Source organism: Pezoporus flaviventris, unplaced genomic scaffold (assembly GCF_033815535.1).
Source record: "Pezoporus flaviventris isolate CSIRO_AGI_PZ_B2104156 unplaced genomic scaffold, CSIRO_AGI_Pfla_v1 ptg000007l, whole genome shotgun sequence".
Classification (NCBI taxonomy): domain Eukaryota; kingdom Metazoa; phylum Chordata; class Aves; order Psittaciformes; family Psittacidae; genus Pezoporus; species Pezoporus flaviventris.
The window spans coordinates 43,323,527-43,350,328 of record NW_026892555.1 but is presented as its reverse complement, the minus strand read 5'-3'; the positions used below and the strand labels follow the sequence as shown (position 1 = coordinate 43,350,328).

The 26,802-nt window shown below is 39.6% G+C and overlaps 1 protein-coding gene and 1 long non-coding RNA gene across 8 annotated transcripts in view; one reads left to right on the top strand and one right to left on the bottom strand.

Annotated features, from left to right (window-relative positions):
* NOL4 (nucleolar protein 4) overlaps positions 1 to 26,802 on the bottom strand; it is a 203,208-nt gene that overhangs the window by 130,399 nt on the left and 46,007 nt on the right. For all 5 annotated transcript variants that reach the window (XM_061448563.1, XM_061448566.1, XM_061448564.1 and 2 more), the window contains exons 3-5: positions 25,202 to 25,313; positions 24,575 to 24,687; positions 20,223 to 20,355 (exon numbers count right to left, since the gene is read on the bottom strand). In XM_061448563.1, coding sequence (XP_061304547.1) covers positions 20,223 to 20,355; positions 24,575 to 24,687; positions 25,202 to 25,313 — 358 coding nt within the window. The remainder of the gene's footprint in view (positions 1 to 20,222; positions 20,356 to 24,574; positions 24,688 to 25,201; positions 25,314 to 26,802) is intronic.
* LOC133266878 (uncharacterized) overlaps positions 1 to 26,802 on the top strand; it is a 57,094-nt gene that overhangs the window by 13,183 nt on the left and 17,109 nt on the right. For 2 of the 3 annotated variants that reach the window (XR_009742552.1, XR_009742550.1), the window contains exon 3: positions 5,167 to 7,247. The exons of the other annotated variant lie outside the window; for it this stretch is intronic. This is a non-coding gene — a long non-coding RNA (uncharacterized LOC133266878). Of the gene's footprint in view, positions 1 to 5,166; positions 7,248 to 26,802 lie in introns of those variants that run through there. 3 annotated transcript variants of the gene reach the window in all.

Here is a 26,802-nt window from a genome sequence, read left to right as displayed (position 1 = left end):
ATTCAGAGAAGTAAAATGATACACCTCACAAAGCAAACAATGTTTAGTAAGAAACACTTTCTGTTGGATGAAATATTTTTAATACTTGCAGAAATAATTGATGTTGGCAGAATTCTGATATCAGTAGACCTCTAGTGGCTATTACAGTAATTGATGATTACATTACTCCTTTTTTCTGTTTCTTTTAATATTCTCTTCAGAAAACTAAACAGGGGAAAAAACACAGGGGCAAAGCTGCAGCAAAATGTTATTAGAGTACAAAAGCCATAATAAATATCTTACTTCACAACTGTTATAAAAGTATTTAGAGGCCCAGTTCTCGTTGGTTTTAACAAAACTACACACCTAAATAAGCTTACAAATCTAGTCATCAAACCCCAAATCTGAGTCAGCAGTTTTAAAATGTCCTGAGATTCATTCATAAATATTTGCAAACACTTTGAGGGAGCTATTTACAGGCTGAGTCTTAAAAGGGACAGGAAAGCATGTCCTTGCTCCCCAGTTGGGGCACATGTTCTTCACCCTGCCTGCACCGTGTCCCTCCTCACTATGCTTGCCACAGGAAGGACCTCAGACCTTCAAGTCAGCAGCAGTCTGCAGACGGCTCAGATTGTCTCCAGTCTGGACGGGGAGCTATGGGACAGTGTGATGTAACTAGCCATGACTCTAAGCTAGCCATACCTAAAGTCAACCACTGTTGGTATCTGGTAAAGCATCCATTTTAATGATTCTTCGTTCATTTTGGATAAACCATGACATTTCAGGGCTTATCAGCAGGTGTAAAACAGGTAGTATTCCATGTAGTAAAGGGCAGACCCTGATGACCTTTGAAAAAACCAAGCTACATCAGCTTAATGAAGTATCAAAGACACAGATTTGAGGCCTGAATACGGGACACCCAACCCTAAATAAGCCATTGCTTATTCGTTTAGTTTTTGTTGTGACTATTTTACTCTTGCCACATGACTAGTTAAAAGGCTTTGGTAATATTTATGCCTAAAAAAAAATACTTAATGGCTTTTTCAGATAGTATTAACCATCTTTTTCTCTCAGGGAATCCAAGGGGGAATTGAGGGGTTTTATCTCCTAAGGAGATACACTTGGAATCATACAGTATTAGTAAGAAAGCAGTAAGAAAATCAAATTCTCATTGCTCAAGAGCCTCCCATTTGCCCATTTAAGAGGCTTCATTTTAATTGGCTTACACATAGTATTTATTTCAGCTACATTCAGAGTAGCTATAATTTTGTCTTCCTCACATAGTGTTGCATCTTCACCAAACTACTAAATCAAAAGAATTCTGCTAAGTCAAAATTGTTCAACAGATTTTTGATGTGACCTCCCTTATATGCTGGTGAAAAAATGATTAATCACATGTACATCAGAAAAGTCAATTCTTATTTAAAGGACAATCATGCGCACCTATGCAAGAAATCTACTGCCTTTTGATAAACCTTTGTGCCAAGGTGACTTTCACAACCTAAAATAGTCTCAAAAATGTAATTTTGCAGCACCTGTGTAAGTTCATAACCTAAACAGTATCTAGAAAATACCTGCTATACCTTGCACATATTTCTGTACATGAAGACAGAATACACAATACTCCCAAAGGACTGAACCTTTACTGTGCCACAGGATTTTAAAAAGGAGTTGGAGGCCTACAGGTCCAAAGAAAGATCATTTGAATGAAAGACACACTGTGGAAATGACTCAAAAGAGATCTGAGCACACACAGGGAAGCGCAGTGATGTAAAATGTGTGTGCCAGAGCAAAAAAATCTCTCCCTCGAGGAAGAACTTACAGAGCACACTCATTGAAACTATTCCTGACTGATTATGGTAGGCTGAGCAGCTCAAAAAGATAAGAGTTTAAAACATTTGCAGCTAGGCATTCATACTTCCAAAGAATTCAGCAGATGATCTCTTGGCAGTCTATGTCCAATAGCTGTCTATTCAGATAGGATGATGGCTGTTCATTATCAAATCATCTCTTTGCCTAAGGGTCTTGGCAAACCTGTTAATGATAAATTTGGCTGAGCAACCTGGATAACACTGGAAGCAATATTGCTCTGCAGAAACTTTCTGCTGTGTGCCAGCAGAGATAACCTGCCATTGCAAGGTTGGCTGAGCAACACAAAGAAAAGTTATACGTTTTGGGTTTCTTTCTTAATACAAAAAAGAACCGCAGGTGTTTTATTTATTTATGAGGATTCCTCACATTGCTGAGCAAACAGCTACAAATCGAAAACTAAAAGTATGTTAGTTCCCAGTATTTAACTCTTCTCAGGATCTGAACATACCACGGTAGTACACTGTTTAGCATTCTTTAATCTCTATTAAAACTGTATTTTCCTTTCTTCTGCAGAAAGTATACTATGTGTAAATGAGATGAGCTTACAGCTCAGATGATTCTTGACACATCCTGCCAAGGCAAATATTCATCCAAACAGCTAAAATTCCTGTTCCTTATCCTGCTCATCCAAAGCTTTCTCAGAGCCAGAAGCTGGGGAAAGCCAGGCCTTCTGGACAACCTTCAGCTCTTCCTGTATGTTTCTGGTTACAGTCTTTTTGCAAACAGAGCAGGGGGAAGCCGCACCATAGGGAACAGCTTCATTTAACTGAGCTTCTCTCATTACAACTGAGCAGCATGAGTGCCTCTACCTGAGTGTGAAGTCAATATGGAGTGGCAAACTCAATGGAAATGGAATAAGCTTGAACCCCCTTCCTTAAGTATTTGAATTTGTACTGAAATGAACAAGGGACAGAGTGTTAGCAACTCCCATTTCAGAACTAATAATGAAAAGCTGTTTGATCAAGTCATTTTCTGGGCTCAGGTGATCCTGAGGGCACACCAGCCCAAGGCAGACCACGCAGCACACTGAAGATCTGGAATCAGAGTAATCAGTGAAACCATCCACTACTGATTCTGCTACCAAAATCCTCTGTGTGTTACAGGGTTCATCAGTACTTTTCAACTATATAAAAATCATTTGGGCTAAAGATGTGGATGTGCAATCCATGAGACTCCAACAGTAATTAATAAATGAGGACATTAAAGGGTTCACTGATGACCATGTTGAAAGGAAAACAGAGAAACTCATTGGCATTTTCAGTTTTTGCCAAAGCTTGCCTGCACAGGATCAATATAGGTATAAGGACAAATATGTCACAATCCAAAATCCAGAAGCAAGGCCTCAGCCCTACCTTGAAAACATTAGCAACTCACAGCTTCCCTACGGCTTTTTATGTAATCATGTCGTGCAACCAGCAGAGCTCTCAACCAGAGAGAAAGCTTCTGGCCTATCTTCACAGCTATCATCTTCTTTCCCGCACGGAAGTGTCACTGAAAGTGCCTGTCACACTTCAGGATGAGCTGAGCTGTAGCACGGAGAAAAAAGGCTCCTATTTCAGATACCTTTGGCCAATCCATATGCTCTACTCATATCTGGCATGTTCAGGGAATCTAATTTAGAGTAGTAAAGACTATCTCACAAGAGGTAGGTGGATCCCGAAATACCCTCCCTCCAGATTTCTGGCTTAATGTAAAAGCTGCTCCTCTTTTATATCAAAGGAGTGGATTTGTTGAAAGAAAAAAAAAAATATCTATATATAGTCAGTGCTGAATCAGTGTGAACAATCCAGGGAAAAAAAAAGCCAAATACAAACAATTTTCAGTTTTTAAGGCCAGAAAACATCCTTTCCTTCCAAAAGCTGGTCACATTTCATTAAAGAGTAGTGCAGATTTAACTTAAGGTGGAATTTTTTCCACTTATTCTACAGCTCTCTCCCATTAGAGCTTGTAGCTGCCAAAACTCCTCCATCACCTCTGTTCACGCTCATGAGAGCAATATGACAGCAATGTCCTCCCTCTTTTTTTACCCATTCACCAGAGTTCCTGGACACATTACTTACAGCCACCAATAAATTTCAGCATCACCAAATTCGCAACTCCATTTATTAAACCATATCTTTTGGACTGTATTGTTTTCTTTATTTCACAGTCTGAAAGCTATGTTCTGGCCTTTGGTCATATTTCTGATAGGTCCAGCTTCTAAATAATATATATTGCTGTGACTCAAGGCAACAGACATTCTTATCCTTCTTTCAAAGGACTATACTTGCCTCATTTCCCCAGTTCCACTTGTCTTTGATTTAACTACTGAGATGGGAGAGCAACCTTTCTGAGCTTTGCTACCCTGGCTAATAGCTCTAAACATTCTGGATTAATGATGCTCTGGGTCACTGGACATGGCTGTCACTCTTGTATGAAAGGGTACACTTAACAAAAATGGTTATAATTCCCCAAATGCTCCCAATTGAAAATGCTTCCTTTAGTATTCCTACTTCAAACAATAAAACTAGTGAATCAAGCCTTCAGTTTAAATGCACAGGCAAACACCCTCAGATTGCTTTGAAAAGATACTCCACATGCAGAGGGTGGGTGGAAGAGGTGACAGCGTCTCTTCTGGAACACAGACAACATAATACGGCACACCACTTATGCCATGTTACTGACTTGCTGGTTTTCCAAAACAGATTTTGTTGTACTGAAATCAGGCAGGTGTTTACTTCAAACATCTATGTGGTTACTTCACCATTTGAAGATGAGAATAGATAGTGGGCAGACATCAGCAGGTTTTCCTTATTACCACTGCACTTTGGACTTCTAAATTATGCCTAATAATTAATGAAGTCAGGATTATATTTCCAGATTATATTATTGTCAGTACAGGGATGTATTGACAACTATCAACTGTCACTGAAATCAATATTACAGACAGAAAATGATAGCTGTTTTTAAACAAGGTCAGAACCTCATTTGCTCTAAACCCGTGTAGGACCACTGAGAGTGTGATGCAAGACATTTAAATTTGCCAGCACTGACACTTTCCTTTCACACACTGGCAAGTAATACTCTTTCAAACAGCTTCTTTGCTGAGTGACCAGAAGAGAACTTGCAAACCTTTACCAAGAGCAGCAGTTTCAAAGGCACAAATGGCAGAAGAGTGCTCTGTCTCCTGCTATGTCTCTGCAGGAGTTAGAGGTCTAACTACCACTTATGCCTCTTCCAAGCCCCTCACTACTGCCTCTCTTCCTATCTGTCAGACAACTCTTTGGAAAACTGTTTTTCTTGCTGCTAAAACTGACTTTCTCTTCTCATACTCAGAATCCAAGCCAGAAACCAGTGTGAAGATAACTTACCTTTTTATTTGCTCTACTCCAGTCTATTCTCATGGAACCAGGAGCCTTTCAACCACCAGCACCCCTTTACTATCATTCTCCTCTGATACAACCTAGATTCAGCTAGCAAATAACCAAACATAAAGTACTGAGGAGAAATATTGCAGACTTCCTTAGACTAAGAACTAAGGATTATTATGAAAACTGTTTCTCTCCTGGCAATACCCATACCATAGAAACAAAAAAAGCCTTGGTGTTCTCCAGTAACTACATGAATCTGTGAAAATAACCTGTTCCTTATCACCTTGACACCAATGCACAAAGCTTTTCACTCCACAATCCATCCCCTTCTCCAGCTGTCTTGATGTTTAGATGATAGCATAGAAAAAAACTTTCAACAATGAAGGCGGACAAATGAAAGGTGGTAGGAGGAAGGAAGTGCCTCCTGATCATCTTCCAGTAACAAGAACATCCAGCCTTAAATTATTCAACCCACTCTTCAATTTTGGAACCTTTCAAGATGCTACGTTATTGGCTGCCCAAACTGCCATGGCAGCAAAAATAAATAAACTTCCAACTGCAATGACCCCGAAATAGATTTTCTAATAAGAAAACAGACCTTATAAACTGGAGTGTAGGAGTTCTCACCTTGATTATTGCAATCACAGAATCACAGGGTGGTTTGGGTTGGAAGGGACCAGTCCAATCCCCCTGCAAGGAGCAGGGACATCTTCAAGTAGATCAGGTTGCCCTGTCCAACCTGATCTTGAATCTTTCGAGGGATGGGGCATCTACAACCTCTCAGGGCAGTATGCCCAGTGTTTCACCATCCTCATTGTAAAAAATTTCTTCCTTATATCTAGTCTGAATCTACCTTTTCTAATATAAAACCCTTGTCCATCACAACGAGCCCTGCTGAAAAGTTTGTCCTCATCTTTCTTATACCTTCCTTTAAGTAGTGGAAGGCTGCATTAAGATCTCTCCAGAGCCTGCTGTTCTCCAGACTGAATGACGCCAACTCTCTCAGCCTTTCCTCATAGGAGAGGCGTTCCATCGTTCTGACCATCTCTGTGGCCCTCCTCTGGACCCACTCCAACAGGTCTATGTCTTTCTTGTACTGGAGATGCGAGCTGAATCCAGGTGGGGTCTCACGAGAGCAGAGCAAAAGGAGAGAATCACCTCCATTGACCTGCTGCTGGTGGTGCAGCACCAGGACACAGGTGGCTTTCTGAGCTGCCATCACATATTGCCAGCTCATGCCCAATTTTTCATTCACCAGTATCCCCAAGTCCTTCTCCACTCTCAATTAATTCATCCCCCAGACTGTACTGATGTTGTGAATTGTCCCAACCCATGTGCAGGACCTTGCACTTGATCTTGTTGAACTTCATGAGGATTGCATGGGCCCACTTCTTAAGCCTAGATGGCATCCCTTTCCTCTAGCATATCAACTGTACCACTCAGCTTGATGTTATTTGCAAACCTGCTGAGGGTGCACTTGATCCCACTATGTTGTTGATAAAGATACTCAATAGTATTGGTCCCAGTATGGACCCTTGAGGGATACCATCTGTTACTAGTTTCCACTTGGACATCAAGCTACTGACTGTAACTCTTTGGACATGGCCAATCATTGTACTTAAGAATGAAACCACCTAAAGAATAGACCTCAGAAGACTATTTACTCATCAATATCAACTATAAGGTACACACCAGTTACGTTCTCCACTCAGTCTCTGACCTGTCCTGCAAAGTACCACTGGAAATGGCTCTGAGAGGAAGCATCTAAAACTGGCACTGTCCTGTATCAAGAAAACACTTTGAAGGAGGAAAGAACTTCACTATGGCTTCATTCATACATACATACATATACGGAACCCACTTTTAATGCTGCTTCCCTGGAAGAATGTGCTGCTGAGCTGTTGTATGTACTGCTGGCCACCAGATACAATATTCTGATAAGAGCTACAGACACCGACATTCACTATTTCTTGCTATTGCTCCTGTTGAACAGGAAAACACAAGCTGGCTCAGATGGCACACACCTTGTGATTTGTTTGAAACACATTCAAACAAAATCTTTTCCACCCACACCAAAACAACAAGAAAGCGAGAAATGAAAACTCTTTTTCTGCCCCAGAGTTTCAAGGGGTATTGGAATGTATACTGCTCTGGTTGGATTTAGCCTTCACAGAACTGCCTCTTTAGAAATTCGGGGCCATGGTATTTTTGAACTCTCTGAGACAGGATCTAATTAGACCACAGGAAAATGCATCATCTGCTTAATAACAGATTCCCATGCCATAAAGCTCTGTCTTCAGTGATCAGTTCACTTAAGGAATAGATGACTACAGAAAGAGACATATGTGATAAGAGAAATATAGATTTATAAACATTTACAAAGCCTACAAATAGAAAATCTATTCATTGTAATAGATACTTCTGTGTACACTTGAATTAGCTTTGTGCTTTTTCCATATTGTGTAATGAAATATAAAATAGAGCCAACATACAACTCAATGCTAACTTTATTTTAATAAATGCTGCTGGAAAAAATTACCTTGTCATGCCAGCAAGCTCAATCTTTGCTACTCCCTAAGCAGTCTTCCTAGCCCTCTACTCTCTTGATTTTTCCTCAGAACTGATTTCTGTTGACATCTCTGTGCATAGCCAGGCGGAAACAAATTGTAAAGCACCCACCACATACTCATGTAGAAAAGTAGAATAAGCAAAATTTTCCTGCCTTGAAGGGTGCTGAAGGGAGACAGTTTTCACTCTGAGTGGGAATAATGGAGGAGTCAGGAAAATGGTTTTCTCCTCGTTTTTTTCATTCAGGTTCAAAGTGTAGCTAATTGCAGTATACCCAAGAGGCAGTCAGACAGCATAGGAGACTAGATTACTTCCTGACCCACTAGACAGGAATATCTTTAAAGAAACTCATTATTATTCAGAGAAATTCATTCTGCAAGGCAGGAGCAGTTTAAAAAACAAATTATTATTTCACCTCTATCTGTATACAAATTAAAAAAAACCAGATACCAGTAGTGCTAACATCTAGTCCCTCCATCATACGCATGTACTTGATGATCAGTTAAGTTTGGGGTCTTTCTAGCCAGTCTGTTCATACCCAGGCGACAGCCAGATCACATGTAATTCAAGGCCCTACAGCCTACTTCAGCTAAGAAGCAATGTGCTATTGTTCTACTACAGTATGTTAGTTTGGTGGACGAAGTGTCTTATTTGGGACACCCTTGTTGTCCTCCTCCCTCAAGGCATATTGCAGCATCCTCTTCTACCCACAGAGGTTTGTACAAAAAACAGCAGATGCCATAGAAGTCATTGAAGTCTTCCTAAAAAAAAGCCATAAATTGAACAGTACTGCCCCACAGACTACCAACAGGAGTACTCAGAAACAGGTAGTACACTGGAATGGGATCCAAGAAACAGAAAAGAATAATGGGCTACCACTGCCTACCCAAATAAATTATCCGTGAAACAGAAGCTCTTCTAAAAAGAACCTGTTCTTCTGCATGGCCACAACAGTGTTGGAGCTGCCTGTAAGGCTAGCAGTGTATGGGGTCTCATTGTGGTGAAGCATTATTTATCATTAAAATAATGAGTTTACCATGTCTACCCTCTCCTTTACAAAGCTGCATTTAAGTAAGCTTTTACTGAAATCAACAGCTCACAATGCCAACAGAAAAAAAAAATTCAAGAACTACCACTGAACCCTCTTTCTTAAATTACTGGGGAAAACTTGGCCAGGCTGTCACCTTACTCTTTGAAATCTACCCATGCCACATGCCTTTTAATGCTGTCACCACCATTTCCCCCATCTCCTTGAGCGAGCAATCATTTTAGGCCTTTTTTTTCCAGGGAGTGAATGGAAGCATGCTGCCGAGTAGCTGATTCAGAGAAATGGAAGTATTTTGTCCTTGCTTACAGGCTTAGTAACAACCATGCTTTTAATTAAAATAGGGCATATTTGAAGAAGATATAACAATATGTGCAACTGCAAGTCTGTGACTACATACATACAGAAATGACCAGGGATTACAGTCTGCACCAGGAACCTAAAATGCATAGTTCCTAGAGAGCACACATAACTAATACAGAATTGCAGAAATGTAGCAGAAAGAAGAAAGGAAGATATAGGAACACAGACAGAGCTTGGCTAACTCACCAAATTAAAGCTTATCATCTGTGCATAAACTTCACTGATGGTTTAATTAAAGAACCAGCAGTAATTTCAGCACCCACATTAACTACTTCAGGATCAGTTCAGCTGCTCAGACCTATTATGAAAACATGAAGGAGGAAACTTTGACTCCATTGGAGTTTGCAAAAATTCTCATCATTGATTCTAATATGATTTTAATTGCACCCATATATTTTGGACGTGATCATGCTGGATACAATTTCTAAAAAGCAAGTCACTTAAAATCAAAGTTCTTTCAAACTTTTGATAAAAACAATTTACTTTGTACCTCTTCGGACCACTTGGCTGCTCTCACTATTTGCACCACCTCCTTTTTAAGTGGGCCTATTTCTCCCACTGTACGTAATTCATATTAAAAGTTCCCACGTTCTGTAGTTCTGTCTCTTCATCGTCTCTTTGGCAAGCTGTAGCATCAGCTCCCTTCAGAATAATCATCCAAGAGACACTTAAACAGTGTGACCTAACAAATTCCCTGCATGTCTTTGCCAATTAAGTCATTAAAATTTTAGTATGCTTCATTTTTTGGTTCTTTTTGGAACTGTAACTTTGTGCAACTGAAATGTCATCACTCTATTTTGGTTTTCCAGGGGAAAAAAAAAAACAACCCTGTCTATATCTCCTAATTCCTTTTCCCATCAAATCAGTAACAGCAATTATTGTTCCCAAGAATTCAGACTAGTCTGTTGATATCATGGTTTTATCCCACTGTTTCCCAAAGCACAAAATAACGTTTCCTAATCAATTATTGCACACCTATTAATGTTGCTTATCTAAAAGCTGCCAGTGAACCACATGTTTTATTCTAGTTTATGATCTCATTTAAATCTCCTTGCCAATGTCTATGCCTATGTGAAATCCAAGTTTCAGAGTATGACAAGCTAAACAGACAGGTTTGAACTCCACCTTCCAGTCAGAAGTAATTACTCACTTTATACCAGTTTAACAGTTTGTTTGTAGCAGAGATCTGGGACAGTTATTAACAAGGATCACTCTACCTTCTGCTGAGGGAACAGCTCTATACACTAAAGCACATAGGACATCAAGACTGCTAGAAGTTCAGCAGAAGCAGTCACTAGTTTTCTCAATCAGAGATGCATTAAGCTGACACCTTGATTCATTTCACAAGAAAGCAGCCTTGCAAAAACCATGAAATTAAATTGAAGCACTAAGGATTTAAGATACAAAGATGAAAATATCACCATAACAAGGAACTTCTGCAGGGGACACTGATCTCAGGGACATATTTCTGCTAGAAAGCCACATTCCATCTGTAAGACAATGCACTAAGGAGTTGTTCTCTGATGGAAATGGAAAAAAGCTTCTTGGAGCTCAATTAAGGCATCAATTTATCTTCCTTTATGTGCACCTAAGTCTGAAAATTGTATATTATACAAATTTGGATACTTTCTTGATGTTAGCTTTTACCTGAATTTATTCTAATGATAATTTCAGCCCTTACAATTGAAGTTCTGGATTGGTTTATGAGCATCACACACAGTACAGCTCATAAAGGCAACCAAAGAGGGTGTGCTCCTCCACATCTTTTCCCAGAGTGGATTTAAGTAGCTACTAAAGTCTGTCTGTCTGTAAGGGTGCTCACTCAGTGACCAAGGCTGCTCAGGATCCACCTGGCACGGAACAGTGGAGAGACTGCTTGAGCCTCACACACCTCCCAGCAAGCTGTTAACCAGTCAGCAAGTGCTAAATAAACTTGTAAAAGAGCCAGGCTGTATTTTAATTTGTGTTGATGCTAAATGAAATCACTCTTGTAACTTTCTGTCTCCAGTCAACCTTCAAACCATCACTTCTATCTTTCTCACAATAACCAGGCTATCAGCATTCACAAATACTTGGAAGACACCACTGGAGTTCAGCCTATTCTGAAACTTTCAGAATGGTTGTATCATTTCTTCCATCCTGTTATTAAGAAGTGTCAGCGATAGCATGCTCCTCTGCCTAAGAATGACAAATGTTACTACTTGGCAACATTAAACCAATTATTTGAAACACCACTTCACAGATCTCAGGAAAATACATATAACCACTTTCCATGTGTTAAATATTAGAAAACTGTATAGTGCTGAAAAAGTACTACTCTATTCTTGTAACCAAAGTATTTTGCATTTGGTTAAAAAATTTCTTCTAATTTTAAACATTCAGCATTACAAACGTTTTATCAAACAAGAAACACTTTAAAGAAATTTCCATTTAAAAAAATATCTTTCATCAGACAGCCCAATGTCTCCAGGGAATTTCCTGTTCAGAACAAAATAAATTAATAGCTTCCTTAATTAAAATATAACGCAGTGAAAAATTAATGGCTAAATTTAATTTTCTTTAAAGCACATTGTTTTACATTCCTTTTAACTGAAATAAAAATGCTCTATTACATTATTCTATGTTAAATATGATAGAAAAAAAAAAAAAGGAGAGTCAATGCCTAGCAGGCTTTTTAACTGTAGTTATGAAAAAGCCTCTACCCATACAGAGCCTTAGGTGATATGGTTTAGTGTGAGGTGTCCCTGCCCATGGCAGGGGAGTTGGAACTAGATGATCTTAAGGTCCTTTCCAACCCTAAATATTCTATGATTCTATATTGTAAAGAATTAGATCAAATTAAATCAGCAATCCATGCACATAGCCCCTGCTAAAATCAACCGGTACATAAGACAGGATAAACCGGGTAAAAGGTCTGTACTGGAAAGCAAATCTAAATCCCTATGTCGGTATGCCCCTCCTTAACTTTAATGCTACAGAGAAATGGGAGGGAAAAGCCCAAGAGATGCTAAGATAAAGAACTAACAAAATCAACCAAAACCAAACCAGCACTTTCAGGAATCCTGCTAAGCTTAGTTACAAGGGCTTGCATACTAAAACTGAAAGCAAATTGGCTCCCTTCAGTATCTGTGTAAGAAAGAGATTGCTTGGCTAGTTAGCATTATTGCTAAAGTGATAAGACCTGTACACCTCCAATGCAACCCACAGACCTTTTTTGAAGGTGCAAAAGGATACAGGTCTGCTGCTAGCCATTTACACATGGGTAGGTTTCACTTAGGTTGTTAATGTAAAAAAAAATGGCTGTGAATAGGGCAAATGGTCTGTAAGCATTTTAAGCATTGTTTGTGAAAAGATAATTCTAATTTCTCAGCTATTATTGGCTTCAAGTATTCCCTGATGTAATTAAGGAGTAATAGCCAAGAACTTGATTGTAACCAACAGTTAGTACTTTGTTGCTAACAAGGCAAACATGACAAACAATTTTGAGGCAATTATTGTCATTACAAGCCACACTCAATTGTTCAAGGAGAGCGTAATAGAAAGTGACAGTTGTGCAGCCGGGAGGGTGGTACAGGAAACGGGATCATTCTCTGGTTGCAAAAGACCAGTGAGACTCTAGCAGAGAGTCTGCTCAATGCATAATTCATGTTTAATAATATTTTAGTCTCTAAAGCAAATTACAGTATAAGATAAAAAGCAAACAAAGACATCAAAAAAAAAAAAGAACATAAGTTATTAAAAGATGAGAAAAGCCACACAGTAGTAAAATGGAGCAGAGGGAAGACATTCAGCACAGTCAACTCACAGGATTCTTGCAACCAGCAAATGAAAATACAATAACTCTACATCATAAAGGAGCCAGTTATAAAATTAATCCATTTGCTATGCTTCAGTGAGCAGGGTGCTCATGTCCAAATCCTGGTTTGATACCCATGCCTGATTAGGCAGGTCCACCGAGTTACTGAAGTTCTGGAAGATCCTTCCATTAATCTGGAGGAAGGAAGGACTGCTCTCCACAGAGAGACACTGATGCTTAATACTTACCAAATTTGAGTTTTATAGAGTCAAAGGAAGATTTTAATCTATCACACAATAGAAGTGCCTCATCTATCAGCTCAGTATTCTGATGACAATGCACATACCAGCTGCTTTGTCAGCAGCCAGTACATTAGAATACTTGATTTGCTGAAAATTCCACCCAGCTCTCCTTAGTGATGTTAGGATTGAAAGTTTCCAATGCACCTGCACCAACATTTCAAGCTCTTGCCCAGGCTCAGCACAATGCATCATCACTGACATAGTAACACTGCTCAAGTTTCATTACAGCATCACTCACAGTGCCTTTTGCACTGATAAGGTATCATGTCTAAAGAAGCCATTAAAATGCCACTGAAACTAGAGTTCTGCAACTCTCTGGCTTTCTGCTCTTGTTTCACCACTGTGCTCCTCTTTCTTAACTGTACTGGTTTATGCAAATAATACTACATCAAAGCCAGTCTGATGGGCCAAATCACCCCAGATGTAGCTGCAGTGAAGCAAAATAATACTAGTACTATATGCCAGGTTCTCAGATCCACTTCGGCTTAGGTGAAAAGGATACTAATTTTCTCAGATAGATAAATATATTATAACTATCTCCCTGTCTAAAGAAACCTCAGGGATTTTGACATGTGTAAGGTAACACTTCACTGCAGCCCATAGACTTACTCAGAAACATGCCTATGTGACTGTGCTGTCTTCTGCTTTCTTCAGTAATGAAGCTGGTGCTTGCAAAAGGTGGCAGATCGACAGCTGCAGACAGGAGACCTTCACTTATCCTCAGAACAGATTGCAGGGCAGCTGAAGCAGGGACCTTACTCATGCTCTCTTCCCAGCTTGTCTCAGCCCTCGTCACTGGGACATGGTTGTTACCCTCATTAAGCCTCTGATGCCTCTGCTTTATCTCCCAGAATAGGGGAAATGTAAAATCTGTCCATACAGGTGAGCTTTCCTGTTCAGGGAAACTAGAGGAAGATCATAAAAGGCTGGTCATAAGGTGCTGTATTGCTAGTGTTGTCTAGCTGTTACTGTGCTCCTCTCTTCTTTTCCACTGCCATAAGACAGGCAGGTATCATAGAGCTCTTTCAGAAGATAGTATTTATCGCTTCATCTGTAGTCATAAGAAGTGAAGTTACTGCCCAAAATGTTGCAAGTTCCATTGGCTCAAGCAAGACTGGAAGGTCTGGATATATCACCAAATTCAGTCACCTCTCCTGGTCCTAGCTTGAATTTGCCATTTTACCAAAAAAAAAAAGTAAAGTAGCAATTGTTTTTCTACACTTTTTATAAGCTAACAGTGCTACCCTCTTCATTCTTAATCAGCCTAAACCCTCATTAAGCAAAACTTACCTTTTGCTGTAGAGTAAAATGCTTATTAACTTTGCATGTCCAATGCCCTGTATAATGTATAAGCATAATAGACAAATTTTATGGCATTATGGCTGTGTTAATATAACCGATAAATTGCAAATAGAAGCAGTCAAGCCACAAAAGGTCCCCAGAATGAAAAGGCTTTCTAAAAGTACCTGAGGTTGTGTGTAGGAAAACTGGAAGGCTGCTTTTTATTTCATTTTTAATGTTGTTATTGAGGCTTTATGACTTCATGTGGTAATTTTACTCCATCCCATACACCACAGAAATGTCAGCTGCTTTATTTTGAAGCCTAAAGAAGTCAAGCTTTTAAGGAAAATAAACCCAAACTCTGCAAACATTTCATCTAATCTTTAGTGGGCCTTTACTGAAGTCAAAAGGACTTAGCTCTCTTACAAAACAAGCATATTTGTAAAATGTTTCAGTGCTTGAACAGAAATTTAAGGCACAATACCCATTAATGTAAATTAATTTTGTAAATTAATATAAAATAACATTTCCAATGAAAATTCCTAATTAGCAGCAAAAAGGTTGCCATGGGTTTAGTGCTGGGAATCATCTGCTCTTATGTTGGCTTTGTTACCACTAGCTTTATTCAACATCAAGAGCAGGGCCAAAACATAGGCAACAGCAGAGATGATTTACTCCAATATGCTCCTTCAGCAATCTGTCTTCCCTTTGGCCTGCAGCTGGTGTTCGAACTGATACGCTTAAATTACTTTGTGGGAAAAGAAAAGTCAGTGTTTTAAGACAGGGAATGCAGGTTTTAGTGGAATAAAGACAAAAGCAGAAGAAGTATGACAGCTCAACCAGTTGAGAATGGTAAAATGGATTAAACACTTGGCTTGGACTCAGCTCAGCAGGAACAAACCAACAGCAAGCATGGATACAGCAAACTGCACCCTTGCACAGACACAGTTTTGACAACTTAATCATCTACTTTTACTTGTTTCAGGTGAAGCTGTGGAGTAAATACTATAGCTTACATGCAGAAAACAGGTATTTAGATGACTGACTCCAATACTTATATCTACCACAAAAACAAATGAGAGAAGGGAATAGTTAACATGAACATTTATATTGTGAAAAGCCTGGCAACTAGAATGTGCTGTGGAAAAAGAACCTGCACCATTCAAATTACCACAAACTATCTGAAGGCATAATCTTTAACTGCATTACACTACTTCTGCCCAATTTTCTATAAATTGGAAAAAAAAAATACAACCAGGAAAAGCTTATTCATAAACTTCACCTCTAAGATAATAGCACAAACCCTGTAAGAGTTGAATCATGACATATTTTGTCATATAAAGCTGCTATAATCACAGCCCCCATATACTGCTTGTGAAGGGGAGTTCCATATAAATATGTATAAACATGTAACTATCATTTTCTAAAAACTAGATTGAAGAGAACATAGTATCCCCACCAAAACTCAGAAAAAGCATGGCTATATTTTGGTGTATCTCAGCACAGTAAGAAATACTGAAAATAAATGAATTCTGCATCTCGCACTGAGTTAGAGTCAAATAGTCTCATCCCTGGTTTTTATTTGATAGCTCACATAGTGAAAAGAACAAAAAAAAGATTAACGTAAAATTTATACCTAACTCTTGTTACTTCTAGAGCTGTGCATGTTCTTAATTTCCTCTTATCAGAACATCCCCCTACACCTCTCTGGTGTCTTGGTAACTAATGAACCAACACAGCAAGGGAGCAAACACATTCAGCTCTTCTGCACAGGGCACCAGCTAACAGGCCAGGGCAGTAAGAGTCCCATTTTCCCTCAGGGTAGAAGCTCTCGTTTGTTGCCTCTCTGACAGGCCTATCTAGAGGTCAGTTTTTTACTACAAAGATCAGTTTTGTACAGGTTGAAGCACTAATTAAAAAGAAAAGACAAGCTCCTTTTTTTCCAACTCGGTTTGCCAACCTTGCCTGCGGTCTTTGGTCTGAGACAAGGACAAAAGGATTTGAACCAGCAACATCAGAGTCCCTAGAGTGTTATTAAGAGAAAGAATTAGAGACAGCTCTCAAGTGGGAGCTTTGCCTGCAGATGAGTGGTATGCAGCAGGGCTCCAATGAATCAGCTTACGACGAGGGAGTTGTAGCATATACAGGGAAGCAAGAAAATAGGGGCAAGCAAGGGGAGAGGGTGCAAAAGAAAGAAACACGCCAGCAATTTGCAGCCCAATCATCCCATGGCTGCTAAGGAAAGCATCTCTGAGGGGCTGGTAAGCAGATAGCTGTACCCCATTCCCAGCTGCAGAATGAACTGATTCAAATTAGAGCTGTTTTCCTTTTCTAACTCCCCAGGGAAGAGCAGCAGCTCTTTTCCAATTTCTCCCCCACCGATGCAGCCCTGCAGGTGTTCAGGATGCTATTTTCAGCCATTCACCAACAGGTGTGACTCAAGGCCTTATTTAAAACCATACAAAGGCTAATTTGAGGTGGCAACTGTCCTTTCTAGTACTGTGGCAACTTCAATAATATGGATAAAATTCACCCACTCTCCAATAATTCCTTGTTCCTTTTTAACCTAATATGCTTTATAGAAAGAATGTCATGAAGTCTCAGTACATTTGCAGAGCCCTGGACTTCTGTGAAGTACCAGCACCCATCTACTGCAAGTAACCACACACCTTCCCTCTCTACATCCTCCTTCTCAGCATTTTTCCTACCTACTGTGACATTTCTGGGTGAAGAAGTTTATTGCTTTCAGCCAATATTGTGTGCTGCTCTTATATTTACTTTTATTCTATTTAGGTTTAAACAATCTAACTATGAGAAACAGAACACACAGTACTAGACTGGAAGATACTGAGAAATCTCAGATCAAATTTTCGAATATGAGCTCTGCAATGAAGTCCCAAAGCCAAATGCTTGTCTAAATGCCATGCAAGTATAGTCCCAAGGGAAGAGGGTTTCCCCAGGGGCAAAGCATCTTACTCCTTTTACACAGGTAGTGTCAGCATTCCACTATGCTCTGGTAAGCTGAACTGGAATGGGAGCTGCCTTCTATCCCTCACTGGTGTGGCTCAGCTCACTATTACATTCCTCCAGGGCCCACAGACTCTGTTTATATCCTAGTACCAAACCAGCTGAAATCTACAGGAAAAAAAAATAAAAATCAAAACCAACAGATGTCCCAGAATAGACTCATGCCACCTCACACGGAAAGCCAGGTAAGCAAAGTGATAGAACACATCACCTTAAGGTACCCTGGAGCTGTCACTAATCCACCCTGGGCAGCAGTTTTCCTAATGATTCTTGTTAGCTAATCAGTCTCCCAGTGAGGGCACGCTGGGGGCATCAGCAGACCTGTGCTGTCCCATTCCACCACAGACACCATTCCCAACCTTACACAGCAGTAAGTTTTCACCTGCCAGAATTCAGCAAAGACATTTCAGATGAGTGAAATGCCAAGTGTCTTTATCTGTAGAGTGAATGTGGTGGCTGACATAAACTCTCATGGATATGTAGAATGCTTGAGGGAAGGGGGAAGGAATCACTTTAGACACACAAATTAACACTTTAGTAATGATTTTGGTGGGTATGCACTATAATTAAGTATTAAATTTGTAAAACTTTACAGTGAAAACTGTGACAGCAAAAGAGATTGTACTGTTAAGTTCATTTAGGTTCCCTTTTGTCTTCTCCCCTTCCTGTTCCTGCTTCCATCCCTCTACCCCTGTGTTCATTACTTTCTTCCAATCTTTCTTGCTCTCTCCTATCATCCTTCTTCTTCCCCCAGCCCCCAGCTTCTCTAATGTCTTTCAGTTCCTCCTTCAGCCTCTTCTCCCACATCTAAAAACGCAGTGTTGCTATAACTAGCCACACTCAGGTTTTGTACCTGACAACAGCTAGCACAGGAAAGCTATGAAGCAGAAAGAGCTGCTATTTCAAATTTCTCTATCAGCAGATCCTTTAGCTAGAAGATGCAGCAAAAAATAGGATTGCCTCAGGAAGGTAAGCAAGGACCATCTGGGAGGAAAGGAAGGAAAGCCGAGAGAGACAAAGCAATTCTGTGAACTCACACTACGTGCAGTTCAAAGATCACAGTACATCTATTTCCCATGATTTTAAATAGCAAGTAACAGATCTGCAGCATTTTACCATTCACATTTATGTTCTAATATGCTTAGATGTGGCACATGAATCTGATTGTGGCAGGAATTAAGACATGTATGACAGGCATTTCTTCATAGGTTACTGTCCTGAGCTATAATTTTTATTTCAGACATATACATGCACACAATTACTATTATGAAACACTATATACGCGAAACAGATTGAGTACACAGGTAAGCAAAAAACCTCTAAAGCATTGTTTTGCACTGAAAGATACATAAAAATGGCACTTTCCAAAGTATCCCTGAAAACTCTAACTTAGCAGTATTATTATAATATATCAGCCCTCAAAACTCAAACTTCCATAGGAAAGTGAACTGGCTTTCCCTATATCTTGTGCATCATAAATCCTCCTTTAGTGCATATATGTAGACAGGAATTAATTCAAAAGTTCAATGAATTTTGTGATAGCTTGAGGACATTCAGACAAACGGCAGCTGTGGTTAGAATCTGGCCTGCAAAATTATCATAGACATCCTCCTCCTTTACTTGTCTGGAGAGCAACACAACTAAAGGTCCTACCCATCACCAGATCCTATTGACTACTACGCAGCACACCCATCCTCACCTAAATAGCATACCAGCTAGCAATTGACCACGATGCATAAAGAGGAAAGAGTCCAGCTTAACTGCCAAATCCCATATACTTAGTGTTCAGGAGAAATATAAGAAGCACTTCTGAATTGGCATACATTATCAGAAAACTGTACAGTAACAAGTACAGAATACCAATATATTGTTTCTAATAGCAATAGAATAGACCTGCATTTTTCAGTCTTGCACATTCACAAACTGCTTATGAGCCACTGTTGCAGTCTGTAGTAGACAGGCTCTTTGTGAGCTCCATAGCCAAGGAGAAAGTTCATTCCTAATCAGGCTCATCTAACTTGTTCTGTAACAAGGGCTGAAATCAAAGAGCTCACATCTATGCATCTTCTATGCAAAGTACATCTTCCACCTTTTTCACCAGCAAATTAGCTTTGTGTTGTAACTAACCTAGAAATAATTAACATTCAAATTTACAATGTGACTTCTGTTTTCTCTTCTTTTACCTCTTTTTCCCTATGAGAATTTATGTTTTTCATCCTGTCTTCTGCATATCACATCCCAGTTCCTACCTCTTAAATAACCATACTTCTGCCACCCCCCTCCCTCTTTTCAACAAGTAAAACAAACTTTCTCAGACTCCCAGGTTGCCTCAGAAAGGTTTGAGTTTCATTTCCTTTTATGCCTGTGTATGGTCACACTAGATAAATAAAAATAGTAAAATAATAATACTTCACATATAGTGGCCAAAGCATTCACTCGTTACCTAAGCAACAAAAAAATTAACCTCCAAAAAACACCCCAAATTCATCCACTTCATGCTGAGATACAGGGAACATATATTTCAAATTACCTAATGAAACACACTATGAAGAAAAGGGCACAGCAGGTACTAAATGAAGGCACAGAATGGAATAAAGACAAGGCAACACTGCATTTGCTGTATGAAACGAGAGCCTTACCATCCTGCTGGCCCTGGAGGTTTTGAGGACTTTGCATTCTCTCTTCCAGATTTGAACTGAGGTCAGAGTTCACAGCTGACATCCTGGTTGAGTCACTCATATCAAACTCATCACTTTCTATAGAGCTTTCATCCTGCAAATAAAAGTTTTGGAGATGTGTCAGAAGACGCTGTTCACATTATATGTTCAGTTCACTTGTTCCCGTTTGTTTCACTCATACCTGGTGCGGAGTGCAATCATGCTAAATCTTTGTGTATGTAAGCAGAGTACATAAATAAGAGCAAGGAAAACATACTGTTTATGTGGTATGATAATCTGACAAGTGCATGAGGATACTACATTACCGCAGTCTCTTAACTGTTTCCACAGTATTTCGCAAAAGAAGGCTAGTACATAGAGACCACAGAGCAAGTCCTTCTTATTGAAATTTGGTTGAGGAGACCTCCCCACATTCCCTGCCTGAATCCTCTGCCTTTCCCAAGCAAGGCTGGTAACCCCGTGATGACCACCCACAGTAAGATATTTCCAAATAGCAACTTGATCTAATAAAAATCCATTATCAAATTCCCTTGACATGATATCACCCTTACACTGCTACTGTGTTTAAGGAAGCATCAATGAAAATGACAAAGCTTCAAGTTCTGAGCATGGTCAAATGAAAGTCAATGGCAAACCAAAGTAATAATACCACAAGAAACACTTCAAATTTATTCTATCTCATGCATTTTTAATATGATCTGTCCCTCAAGTCTAACTACAGAGCACTACAGGGATGACAGCAAAGGGCAAAAAGTCCCAATCAAATATTTTTTTCCCATGTATAAAAGCAAAACAGTGCTGGACATAGTCCAGCATATGTTCACATACATATTTAACTTCACTTGTTTCATCCCACTGAAGTTCATGCATCCACTCATGGATTAAAAATCGAGTGTCCACAAGTATTGCTCTGTAAGCTTCTGAGGCAACATACCAACCTACGGTGACATTTGTTCAGCCTGGAGAAGATAAGGCTGTGTGGAGATCTCATAGCAGCCTTCCAGTATCTGAAGTGGGGCTATTCATTAGGGACTGTAGTGATAGGACAAGGGGTAATGGGTTAAAACCTAAATAGGGGAAGTTTAGATTGGATATGAGGAGGAAGTTCCTTACTGTGAGGATGGTGAGGCACTGGAATGGGTTGCCCAGGGAGGTTGTGAATGCTCCATCCCTGGCAGTGTTTAAGGCCAGGTTGGACAGAGCCTTGGGTGATATGGTTTAGTGTGAGGTGTCCCTGCCCATGGCAGAGGAGTTGGAACTAGGTGATCTTAAGGTCCTTTCCAACCCTAACTATTCTATGATTCTATGATATACTTTCAATAATGACTTTTCTGAGATAATTACTCCTGTTATGAAGAAAAGCATTTTAAAGAATTTTAGAGGAAAATATGGCAAATAATTTTGCATCCCATGAAGATTAATCTTAAAATACTTTTCCATTTTTTTTCTTTTTTTAATAAAACCAGAACTGACAGGATTCTGACCATTTTTCTGGGTCACTCTGTACCTGTTGTGAACTGGTTTCTCCAGATACAACTACAGCTGCTTTCTTCTGAGTGCTTGGCCCTTAAATCAGTTCCCCTCTTGGGTCTCAGTGATGTTTCCAGCTTACATGGGTATCTCTCTCATTTTCAGAAAGCAAATTCCCTGCAGTCATGACTCTTGTTAAACTGGGATGAAGTACTGCCAAATGTCATTTAGGAGTGAGAGTGGGACAACATGCAAGGCGATTCTGTATAGCAGTGTGACACTAGGATATTGACAAGTAATGAAACAAACATACCTTGTTTTGAAAGTTTTGTAAGATAATAAATGGAAAAGTGAGGGCTTCTCTAGCAGGCACCTGTCTCCCTTGCCCAGATAGGGCATAAGCATCACAGTTACAGCACCAGCAAATACTCAAACACTGCCCTCACACAAGATCGTGGTGCACGCTACCTTCTGACCCAGACAGATGGGGCCAAGACACATGTCAGGCTGGTTCTGAGGTTTAGGGAAAACAGACTGCTTGTTCAAAGAGCAAGATCAGAACTCAGACTCCCGCAGACCTTCTCGAAGGCTGTGTCTCTGTTAAAATGCAGTGGTATTTCTCATTGAAACCTGCAGGAACCAGCAAGCAGCAGCTTGCATTTTCCAATTCTGAGGTTAGGCAATCTGTATGGGCTCCCAGAAAGGGAGCTCTGGCTATTCAACACTTGCCTAGGTATAAAGCAATAGACATGGGCAGCCTGTGTTTGCCTACAGCACTCTGCAGAATATCTCCACGTCACTCCCCAAACTGTGTAAACATTTATCTAAATCTATGCAGATACACAGGCACAGGGAGAGGAGCTGGGAGCCACTGGCATCTTCCTCCACCCCCCAGTGATGAGCTCTCCTTTTAAATGAAGCCCATTTCCTTTTCATCAATGGCCTCAGCTTAAAAACGACAAATTGAGGATCAGAGAATTAGGAGGCTTTCAGTCACTGTGCTAGCTAGTTGTGGGATCCAAGTTTACTCCTGTCTCAATTCCACCCACTCCACAAGAATACAGATATGATTGATGAATCCTTGGAAACAGAGCCTTCCTACAAAGCCAAGCATGTTTTTAAGTGCATGAAATAGTTTGAATGCATGCACCAGAAATCTTGCTGCTTTGTACTACAATGTTTCCACTGTCATTTTGCTCTTAGTGCAGTAAATGTACAGCCCAGAGAAAAAAAAAAATCTTGGAAAAAATCTACTTTGAGAAAAGATTATCTTGAGATAACATAAAGATTATCTTGAGAACTTACCTTGTGCTCACCCTGCCCTGGCAAAGACATTATTACTAAAACATACAAGAAATTACTTTCTCTTCATAAATCCAGTGCTGCAGACATTTCATGAACAGTAACATTAGAACTGCGAAACCAAGCTCGGTACTGCTTCGAAATACCAACCAATGGTGCTTCATTGCCACTGGTTCAAGATGGTTTAACAAAAATTTCAGTCATCAGATCAGAAAGACTACACCAAAACATTTAGGCTATAGAAGCACTGTGTCAGGTGGCCCTGACCCAGAATGCATTTGCCCCTGTTGTGGAAGGAGTAATCTTCAAGGGAAGAAGTTGAGAAAACAAGGAATCCTTTAACTCCTAGGGCTACTGCAGGGATAAAGCCTTTTCACTCCTGCTTGAAACCCTGCTGCCAGATCCCTGAAAATAGGCAGCACACAGAGAGGAGATTCAATAGGAGGGAAACATGACCAGGCTGTATTTGTGCAGGAAGAAGTCTGAGTCCAGGATCATTCCCCACAGCCTCCACAATAAAACAGAAGCAAAAGCAAAACAAGAATCCTGATATTTCTAGAAAAGTGATGAAATCCCCATTCTATGGGGTGTTAATAATCTCCACCATTAGCCCACATCTACATATTATGAAACCAAATCTGGCTGATTCCACAGAAGTCAGGAGTCAGTCAGGGTCTTTGACATAATCCAGCTGCTAAGGTTGTTTTTGAAGGTTTTATTTATCAAATAAGTATCTTGTAATCATGCAAAAGGGAACAGCATGCAGGACTGCTTCTTGGCTGGCACATATCTAAATATCTGGCTGCTCAAACAGTAAATGAACACTTCTCTAGCAAAGTGAGTTTATTACAAATAATTTGGTAGGTGCCATCCAATTGATGAAGCACATCTTAAGATCTCAAAAACTTAGACTAAATCACAGAAACAAAATAAGATTTTAGAAGAAATACATACAATTCAACTCTAATTCTCTGACAGAGCTTGATTCTCAGCCTCCTTCACTTCCTTTTTTTTTTTTTTGTCTTTTTATTCAAAGCTCCAAAAGCAACCTCTACTCTTATTTAGCAAGCTTTTTACCCTAAAGATTGCAACTGATGTTGCCAGGGCTTCCATCTATCTCACCATCACATGTTGCAACCTGACTGCTAATCTTGAGAAACACCATGGCATTCATTTCAGCTGTTGATGATATTGCTTTGTAGTAGACAATGAAAGTCACTGCTAAGCACAACACTAAGTCTCAGGTGAACATGCTGCTCCCATTACCCTTTCCACTGGTACAGACAGTAAAAGGGCACCTTCAGATAATTTGAAGCAGTAGAGCATATTACCCCCAACCATGGAAGGGCAGTATGTCATGACATTTTCTCTCAACATGATTACTTGCAAACAGCCTTGGTTTGGTTTCAGACTCACTATTTTAGCAAGGAAATTATAAAGATGGGATCAAAAATCATCTTATGTTCAGTTTTCTGGCTACACAAAAGGCAAGTACCAAAAGAACACGGGAGAACAAAATACCAAAAGATTTCAGGTTTTACCTCATCTTGCTGTGAATTTAGTAGCTGCAGCTTCATGTGTTTCATATATGCCATAGTAATTGGCATATTATAATCAATCATGCTGGTCACCAAAGTTGGAGGTTTTCCATTATCTGCAATAAAAGAAAAACATTTATTACGCATTATATGTTAATTGTGGAGACTACTTCAGCCCACTCTGCAGTCAAAGTCACAGTTATGTTTTTTAGTCCTAACTTTGGTATTTTCAATTGATTGTAAGATGTACAGATGGAAGACTCTGGAAGAAAAATTAAAATCAAGTTCAAACCCTGAAAAGTGATGACTTCTGCTACCCTAAATGACTACAGCATATGCACCCTACCTATTCCTTATGTTTAAGCCCCCATATAACCGTTTCCATAACAAAATAAATTATTTCCTCCAGATAAAATCATCTTTCTATTGAGGGTGCATATGGTATTATACTCCATCCTTAAGTGAAAGCAGAAGATGCACTGCCTTCCAGCTTAAGTAATGAGATGATCTGACTGATTGAACTGTTCCAGTCTACCAAATTTTTATGAACCCTCACTTAAGCTAGGAAAATATAATATGGGTATTAGGAATTAAATGACTTTACATCCCACTCTTTGACACTAAAACTACCTTTATGATCTGCTCCATCTGGGTTTAAATGCATTCTCTTCTGGCACTCTGAGCAGCTCATTAGAAACCGTGTCACCGCTTCTCTCGGTAGGAAGGCATAGGTCTCTGAAATCTGAAATGAATAACAAAATATAGGTGTTATTATATAAGCTGATTGAACACAATTTAACAGAACTGATCATTAGATTTCCAAATAAGGCATATTATCTTCTAATGCCAGGAAGCACAATGAAAGCATGTTCTGCATACTATGTAGGATTTCAAGAAACACCTATCCAGTCTGCCTACTTACCATCTAAAGGCCAATAACAGTCAACTGAACAAAATCCCACTTACATCAAAAAGGAGGTTGTTTTCTGTTTAGAGGTGGCTTTTTTTTCAAATTCCTATTAGTAAAAAGATTCAGCCATAATAGGCATCCCACTGAGGGATGCTTTACAAAAAAAGCTGAAAGGAGACCTCTCTTCTTACAACAAATAGCAAAAAAAATGAAGTGTTTGGCTTACATGTTCTATTTATTTTTATTGGAATGTTACACAGACAGACACAGGACTCATACATTAGCAGCAATGACAGCCTCCTTACCATTTTAACTTTGTATTTTAATTTTATGCAAAAATACTCTTGGAAAGCTTAGGATTTTATACTATGGAGTAAATATGTTCTTTATACTAATAGCTATAGAATTTGGGAATTGCTTGATTTTAAAGACAGCTTTACCTGGAGATACCTTGAAATAACAGACTTGCATTGTTTCCTCATTTCAACATTATCATCCTTTCCAACCACAGTCATCACAGGTACGTTTTTTTTCTTTTATGAAAAGGGAAGGAAGGAAGCAGTTATTGCTGCTTTTAAAGACTGTCAAGGATGTATATATCCTTATAGACATTTTGCCGCGCTGAAAAAGACCTGAAGGTTGGTACCAAGCTGAAAATGAGCCAACAGCATACTCTTCAACCACAGAAAAAGCACACCTCATACTGGCTGAATCAAGGGCATGGCCAGCAGATCAAGAACAGTTATTCTCCCTCTCTACTCAGTTCTGGTAAGACAGCAGCTGGAATAATGTGCCCAGGCTACCCTTTCACAGTTCAAGAAGGCTGCTGAGAAGCAGAGGATGGCTCTGTGGCTGGCCACCATGGCAGCTGGAACCTAAAGGAAACCTTGGAAAGAAAGGCTGAGGGAGCTGGATTTGTTTCATATAGGTTATGAGGCAGGGAGAGATCTAATTACAGCCCACCACTGTCTGAAGGGGAGTTAAAAAACTGTGGAAAGAAACTTTTCAGAGGGTATAACCAAGGACAACAGCCACCAGCTGCAGCTTGGGACATACAAACTGGACATCAGCAAAAACTTCTTCACTAAGAGGCTAGTGCACTGGAGCGTTTTACCAGATGAGTGGAAGAATCTCCAAACTTGGATGTTTTAACATTACAAGACGAAGCCACAGCTTTTCTGTGATCCATGATATACGCTGTATATACACTGAACAGTGCAAGTGTTGTAAGGAACAAAAAAGTCTTTCTTTTCCCAGCTGAGGTGATTGTCTCACAATGGAGCTAACCCTTAAAGAAAGACAAAGTCCCAGCAAGAAAAGA